Genomic DNA, 8,509 nt, shown 5'->3' with positions numbered 1-8,509 from the left:
AAAATATAGATAAAAGAGAATAAAAGTAGTAGAATTTAGAAATAGGAGATTATATTAATAGAAAAATAAAAAAAGTACTATATTTAAAAAAAATAAAAAATATAAAAAGAAAATTATACTAATTATATATAGTCTATTTTTTAGATGCTAGAACGTAGAGAAAGTAGATTATAGAAAAAAGAAAATAAATAGAATATATAGAACGCGTTCTATAAAGGCTTAGCTAAGCTAGAAAGCTAAATACTTTTATTATAATTTAATATTTATAATACTTTCTAAGTATATTAGTTTTATAAAATATATAACGTACTAGACTATAGAAAAGCTTAATAGAACTTTACGAGTACTTTTAATTCCTTAATCTCTAAATTCTTAAAACCCGAAGATTTCGGAATACGAAAATCTCAGGATCTAAGGATTTGGTAGACGAATTTTAAGGTGTCGCCAAGCGCCAAGCGTCACGTGCCGTCTCCTGGAGTGGACCAATCAGAACAGAGCTTTATAAACGCACTGCAAAGATGTAACATTTCAGACTAAGGCTCTATTATTAACATAGCTATCGAGACGTTGTTCCCTTAGCTTCGTAACATTCTGTTAAGCTACCGCATTAATATTCTTACCGCCTGCCTCGCTGCCTTTGTCTAGCCTACCTCTACTACCTAGTTATTATTTCCTCGTCTAGACAAAGTAGCACTACTATCTCACCGACTAGTGCATCGGTCTATTGCGATTGTTGTTACGATTTCTTATATATACATCGGTGGGTATTAGATGCTGCACTGTCTTAATATATGCTTTACGCTAGTTACCCTCCGCGGTAATAGCTTCGTTATATACCCTCTATCTAGCAGTTTCCGCTTAAGCATTCGCATTAGCTTAAGCATTGAAATACGGGAACGTGTAGTATAGCGGTAACGGCTAATTTAGGAATAGCTAAAGCAAATCTGCTATAACCTTTATAGCTTTATTATACTAGTAGCATTCGAGAAGGTCCTATAGGCGAAGTTTCTAAAGGTACTTGTTACGATAGCCGGTCCAATTAGGAGATTGATTTAGATAATTTAGCGAGGTAGCGCTGCCGTTAACTACAGTCGGCTCCACAACTAGGACAATATAGATAGTACTAGCAATTTGCGTTTGGTTTTAGCGGTCCTGCTTAGCGACGAAGTTAAAAAGTTCCTGCTAACGCTCTATACTAGAGCAGAAGCCCGCGAGACTACTCGTAACGAAATGAATCTCTATAGGCTTAATCTAGGTCGCCGGGTCGCAGATTTTATAGATAAGCTCGACGAATCTAAGCAGGAATAGGTCCTAAAGATCGTCGGTCTACGAGGGTGCTATCTTACTACCGTGTCTAATAAAGGGAATAAGCATCCTACGAAAAGGAGTGTTCTAGCCCCCTAGACGTTAGGCAATATAGTCCTACTAGTACTGTGCCGTAGGATTGCTAAGGAAGATATCGTAGAAGTGCCGATTCTAAGCGAGATACTATAGCAGGTGCTAAATGTTATTGCCGTTACTACTTGACTAGCGACCGAAGAAGAAACCTATAATATAGGGCTTGTTAGGTTGCGGCTTAGCTTTATAAGCTTGCGCTAATGTGATTCTTTCTTCTTAATAAACGTTTAGCGAATCCTATATAGTAATGTCCTCTACTATAACCTCGGAAAGCGGCTTACCTTTCATTATTTGTAGAAGATAGGGCGGCTAGAAACATACCTCCTTATCGGTTGTAATGCATTAAGAGTATACAATGCCTAGGCGCCTATCGCATAGTAAATCGTTGTCTTTGCACGGCGAGCATTTCTTAGCTGCTTCCCTCTCTCGGCGTAGCTAACGCACCCTCGAACGTTCCTTCGCTAATTTCTTTTCAAATTCGGATAAACCAAAGACTGCGTATAGGTTAGAACTAGAGAACTAAGAACGAAGGTACTCTCTAGCAGCGCCGATTCGCAGTCCTAATAGAAAGGCGCTCTCTAGGCTCCCTTACTCGGTAAAGCTTTCCTAGTAGATATAGCGACCTCCGCTAAGCGGAACATTGTTACGTATCTAAACCGTTATAGCATTTGCATTAAGGCTACGGAGAAGGAGCGCCTAAGTAGGTTGCTCGACTCTGCCTTAAGAAGTTTCCTATATATAGGCGCTCGCAAGGATTCTAAGCTATATTAGTATTAGGGTGCGACCTCGCTAGTATAGAACATTAAGTGCGAGCTAGAGCTATAAAGCACTTAAATTACAGGTGCTTAGTAGTTCCTCTCGAAGTAGTAGATAGACCTCTAGCGCAAGATACTAAGAACTGTTACTAATAAGCGTCGAGTGTTCTAGTATAGGGTTAGGTAACTGATCTAGCGGGATCCCGCTACCTAGGATCTAGTTCTCGAACAGAGTATATATGATTTCGTCCGCGGAAAAGCTACCGAACCCGGTCTAAAATTCGGGATTGGCTTAACGTAGGGCATTTAGTGAGCCCTCTAATACTCGAGGGCCGTTTAGTAGACTAGTAGGGAGTGTCGGAGCAGGATAGTCGCCTCGCTATACTATTGCATCTAGACTAAGAAGCGCGTTATTCGAGCCTCGAAGTCCGCCGTTAAGAGTCTAAACAAATTGTATTAGGATGTGCGGTCTAAGAATCTGTTACTAAGCTTCGGTTATACTAGAGAGGATCTAAAAGTCTTCTGTTAGAGTCTAAACGATAGCGCCTTGCGATTCTTTATCGACGAAGTCCTAAGGATTTCGATTATTTTCGATATTATCTTGCAAGAGCTACTAGATATATAATTGTGCAGTAACGGATTCGTCCGCCTCTTTATCCTTTCCTAGCGCTATAGTTGCTATAGACTTATATAGCTACTAGCCGGTAGTCTTAGCTAGTTTTTTTATCTGCCTTCGAAGTATAGTTAGTTTCGGAGCACCTCTCCTTTAAGCGAGAGCAAAGATGTGATTTACGTGCATGCCGTAGTACGTGCTAGCAGAATTCATACGCGGCCTAGGCAAAATACTATTGTAGGCGTCGTTGATTTAAAGAAGATTGACGCATTTTGTATTGTTACGCTCGGATTGCTTATATAGGATCCTACGTTTCTTAAATAGCGCAAGAAGGGCAGATCTAGTTAGGTCGGTATAGCTAGAAGCAGCATTTAGAGGCCTAGTAAGGCCCGAGCGTTAGTCACCGGGATTCATTTCCCTCTAGTTGCTAATAGCAAGGTTAACGAGCGCTATAAAGGAATACTAGCTAATATCGCGAATAGTAGATATAGGTATCCGGTTTCGTGCATTTACCTTAAGTCGGCGCGCGCAGTACAAGCAAAGATCGTTAGGTCTATCTTCGTTTTCGGTCTAGCCGTTATTATCGTTATACGTGCCGCAGTTCTTATATATATACTCGTAATCAATCTTTCTATAACGCACCTGTCTCTCGCTACTCTTTACCTCCTTAACGTAGCAGCTTCTATAGATATACTAATTCTTGTATAGCAATGCGTAGCTCCTCTTAGGGTTCTTTAGTATAATATTAGTATATCCCTCCTTAGGGCACCGTGCTCGATCGGGATCTAGCTTCTTCTAAGGCCTTCTAAGACCGGCTTTTTTCTCCTTTATAAACCAGCCTCTATAAATAGGCTAATTCTCGTATAGTAGCTCGTAGCTTCTATAAGGGCTCCTCTTAGCTATAATATTAGTATATCCGTACTTAGAGCACCGGGCTAGACCGGGATCTGGCTTCTTCTAAGGCCTTCTAAGACCGGCTTTTTTCTCCTTTATAAAGTAGCCTCTATAAATAGGCTGATTCTCGTATAGTAGCTCGTAGCTCCTATAAGGGCTCCTCTTAGCTATAACATTAGTATATCCGTACTTAGAGTACCGGGCTCGACCGGGATCTAGCTTCTTCTAAGGCTATCTAAGACTATCTTTCTTCTCCTTATTGTAGTAGCCTTTATAGATATGCTAATTCTCGTATAGCGGGACGCGGCTTATAGGACCGCCCTTCTTTAGTAGTAGATTCGTACAACCCGCCTTAGGGCACCGTAATCGATCGGGATCTAGCTTTCTAAGACTATCCTTCTGCTCCTTCTTATAGTAGCTAAAGCAGATATACTAATTCTCGTATAGCGGAACGCGGCTTATAGGACTATGCTTCCTTAGTACTAGATTCGTATAACCCGCCTTAGGGCACTGTAATCGATCTTTACTACTACCGCTACCGTTACCGCCTTTACGTTCGGATATTAGAGGTCTTAATATTAGGATAGAGGCGAAGGCCGTAGACTGCTATCGATAGCGGAGTAAGCGGAAGAGCTACTAAGAGGTGCTAAAAGCCTACCTCGAGATGCGCGACTATAGCGCTAGATAAATGAAGCTTTTAATTAAATAGGATGTCTTAGAATGTAATTGATTTTCGGAGGCAGAAGCGCGTTGCGAAGTTTGTATAACTTCCGCTAGGGAAGCAAGAACGACGCGTGTCTGTCGTTTTGTAATCGGACGCGACTACGCGAGAAGGAGATTTTATATACGCGCGGGTTCCTATAGGTTATATACACCGTTTATCGCGCTAATTAGCATAACGGATATCGTATTCGTAAAGGTAGATACGCTACAAGCGAAGACTAGACCCCGCAGTAGTCCGGGTTAGTTTGGTTTAGTTTGCTAAGCCGAAATTCTAGTTTGGTTTAGTTTAGTTTGCTAAGGAACCGGTGCACGGACCGGTTTGCCGGCTACGTGCCGGCTACGGACAAAAACCTAACCTAAAACACGTCTAAACACTGCAAACAGCCCGAAACACAGATACAATCGTATAGATAGGGCCCCTAGACCCGATCCGAGGTCGTCGCATGTCGTCGCATATCGTCGCAGTTTAGTCGGATGTTCTCGGAAACCGGCTTAGACTAGCGGGGTAAAAAACTAAACCGGAACCAAACCGGAGGGGTACCGCTAAGAAACCAAACTATATACGTTCTATAGTTCGCAAACCGAACTACTACGGGGTCTAGCGAAGACAGTCTTGTCGGTGTTACTACTACTTGTAAAGTTGTCTTCGCGCGTGTCGTAAATCGTAAATCCTAGATTAAAGCTTAGACTTCCTTAGTTAAGTAGGTCTAAAGAAAACAGAGCTTTGCCTCTTTAAGCTACGGGTATAATAGCGGGCCTTTGCTTGCTACTATTCTTCTTCCTCTTGCTCTTAGGTTCTTCCGCTTCGTACTTAATACTCGTACGTTAATACTCGGAGCTAACAACTATATCGAACACCTTTATTTATTTAGAATAGCTAACCGACCGCTAAGAGTTGAAGCACTCTATAAGTAGACTAATAAATAGAGTAGCGACATTTCTAAGCTTAGAAATCTAGTAGATTCTATTATCGAGCTCTTTAACGAAGGAGAGGATATAGTAAGACAATCGCAATAGGATTAGATTATCTACTCGAGCCTTAACTAACTATTCTCTCTCTCCCTTTTAGTCTATAGTAGACATAACTTGCTCGAATCTCCTAATATTTTGCCTAGCTAAAGAGAAAGTCCTATTGCTATATACTACCTACCTCTAGGTAATAATAGCTCGGGCTATACTTATAGACGAGGAAGATATCGACCTCGAAGGAGTTAAGGAATAGTACGATAGAGCATCTGCTTCGCTAGAGGACCTGCTAGAGCGCTTCGACAATATATACGGCGAGGGCGAAGGAGCTCTACGTATAGCGGCTTTAGGCGAAGAGATCGATAGACTTTAAAGCGAGCTTAACGATACGAAAGACGAAGCAAAGCGCGAATCGAGCTCTTCTAATAAAGACGTTTATACTCCGCTAAAGTATACTAATATGCCTAATTCTAGCAGCGTTAAGCCGATCGAGCCTATAGCGCAGACCTCCGACCCGAAAGGTAACGCAGACAAGCTAGTTATTCCTAAATCTACTAACCTAAGCAAGCCTCTAGTTACTAATAGCTAGTAGCCTAAGGCAACGAGTAAAACAAGAGCGAAGCGATTCCCTAAGATATTAGGAAACATACCGATATATATAGGAGGTACCGGAGCTATAGGGGCTAGTATATACATTCCGGCGGTAGGTAGATATAAGATACGGGAAAAGCCTACGATGCCTAGGCCCTTCGATAAGGTAGTTACTAGAATCGAGAATAGTATTAGAGACGCTATAGGGACTACTTCGGCGAAAGTTCGTTAAGTCCGTAAGGTTAGCCGAGACTTAAACGCGCTTATTATACCGTCGAAGGACAAAACTACTACTACTTACTAGAAGGATTTACGCGAGCGACGTAAGCCTACGAACTTAACTATATTAGTTAAGCAAGATAGCTATACTAAGAACGACTAGACTTAAGGTCCTCGTACGCTATTCTAGCGCCTCTTTAAGTTCGGTTAGGGCAAGAAGGAGAGCAAGCCGTATAAGGATACTAATAGTAGTTAGGAGGAGTAAACAGAGTCGCTAAAGTAGATAGAGCGAGCAGATTAAACAGAGTAATAAACAGAGTAAACAGCTCGATAGATAGATAAACGAAGTTAGAGGACAGATTAATAAGGTAGTGTTAACTAATTAAAGTACAGAATAGGTCCGCCTCGATCTTATCTCCGAATAGCTCCGGAAACTTTATTACCTATAGATCCTACCGAGAGCTCTACTTCTAGTCTCGACGACGACGATCTTTAGACGTTGTAGCTATATTACTTTTAGATGCTACTGCCGCAGGGCTGTTACTCTTAGCAGACTGCGCTCTAGATTAGCCTTGTTAAGACGATACTTGCGTATATTGCGTCTAAACGCTCGCCTTATAGCAGTATAGAACTATCTTTAATAGCTAACGTAATACTTAAGTTATGCCTCTGCCTTAGAGATCGCAGTTAGTTACTCGCTATCCGTAATAGGCCGTCGTAGGCGCATCGCTCGGCTCTGTCTTAGTACCTAATACCCTCGAGGATTCCCCGAGCCCTAGCTACCCGCCCGAGCCCTAGCTACCTATTAATTCTTAAGCAATACTAAATGAATTCGAGTCTAGCGAGTCTGTACAATACTCTCGCCTCCCTCGCCTTAAGCTCGCTCGTTAAGGATAAGAATAAGACTCCCTTTTCTAGGGGCCTATGCCTTACGCGCTCGGGTATCGTACGTCGTCGCTATCGCTCGTACCTCGCTGCTCTAAGTACTTACTTCGCTCGCAAGCTCGCCTCGCTTGTCTAAAGCTAAGTCAAGTTCCTAGGGGAAGCTAATGAATGTGCTAGGGACCGGGCGGGAAGCTGGGGCTCGGGGAATCCTCGAGGACCTAACACCGACCCGCAAGGCTTGCAGCAGGTTGCCTACAGATGGAAGCGCCCGAATAGGTAGTGCTGTACTATTCCGTAAGCAGCCTAGCATCAATTTAGAGGTACCACACAGATCACAGCAGGCCATGCGCGTGGCAGTCAGTGCCAGTCACCGCCCTTTTCCTTAAACCAACATTTCTCCTCAAATTGTACACTGCGATTAAGCGAGATGGCGGACGGGGGTAATCCCCGTAAACGGCAGCTAGCTTGAAAGCGTTAGACGTGAACTTTTTAAAGGTACGGATAATTCCTTTAGGCAGTACGCTAGCTTTGACCAGTTAGATCCCGTTTTCAGGGATTACCGCCGTCCGCCATCTCGCTAAATCGCGGTGTACATACTGTTCCACATATCCCAGCCCCATTCGGGCTGGTGAGCACAGCGAGGCTACGCCGGATACACGATTGCCGTTTGTTGCGCTTGATTTCTAATCCTCGTCAGTAGCTCGGGCACAATGCCGCATAGTCACCAAGTGCTCGACAACAAGGTCACAGGCGTGGCAAGTCTCGTCTGAGGGACACAACAAGCTTAGTAGACCTGCCAGTAGCTGCTTTCCTTCATCGTGCCTCTCCTTGCGACTCTGTGCAGAATGACCAACTATCAGATTGACATTGTCTCCGATAATGTCTGCCCCTGGTAGGTGTTGAAGACCCACAGAGCTATACCTGGTGCTGATACCGTACAGGTGCTATGTCGGCAAGAACAGACTGGAGCTCGCAATCAACCAACATAAACAGAGCAATCCAAACGACACCTTCTCCATCACATGGCATCCATTCTACTTGAACCCGGACGCGCCCAAAAGCATAGACAAGCAGGCTTACTATGAGAGTAAGTTTGCTCCGCAGAGGACGCAGGTCATGCAGGGCCATCTCGCAAGGCTAGGAAAGCAAGTCGGAATCAACTTTGCGTTTGGAGGACGCACTGGCAATACAAGAGACAGCCATCGACTAGTCCAGCTTGGAAAGACAAAAGGTCCGGCGCAAGAGACCAAGGTCATCGAGCAGTTGTTCAATGCATACTTTGAGGAAAACGAGGACATTACAGACCAAGAAGTGCTGATTGCGCGAGGCATTGAGGCAGGTCTCCCGGAGCAGGAAGTGAGGGACTGGATGGCTACCGGTAAGGGCGGCGAGGAAGCTGATAAAGAAGTGGCCGATGCGCAGCAGAAACTCATAAAGCGGCGTCCCAAACTTCACTGTGAACGGG

At 43.6% G+C, this 8,509-nt stretch overlaps 1 protein-coding gene across 1 annotated transcript in view; it reads left to right on the top strand.

Moving 5' to 3' along the window:
* Positions 1 to 7,889: 7,889 nt before the first annotated feature.
* MYCFIDRAFT_198215 (uncharacterized protein) overlaps positions 7,890 to 8,509 on the top strand; it is a gene marked incomplete at both ends in the record, with an annotated part of 1,224 nt that continues 604 nt past the window's right edge. The window contains 2 exons of the mRNA XM_007930505.1: positions 7,890 to 7,936; positions 7,986 to 8,422. Of these exons, the coding sequence (XP_007928696.1) occupies positions 7,890 to 7,936; positions 7,986 to 8,422 (484 nt within the window). The remainder of the gene's footprint in view (positions 7,937 to 7,985; positions 8,423 to 8,509) is intronic.

The sequence above is a fragment of the Pseudocercospora fijiensis genome (genome assembly GCF_000340215.1).
Source record: "Pseudocercospora fijiensis CIRAD86 unplaced genomic scaffold MYCFIscaffold_6, whole genome shotgun sequence".
NCBI lineage: Eukaryota > Fungi > Ascomycota > Dothideomycetes > Mycosphaerellales > Mycosphaerellaceae > Pseudocercospora > Pseudocercospora fijiensis.
This window is presented reverse-complemented; position numbering and strand designations above follow the sequence as displayed.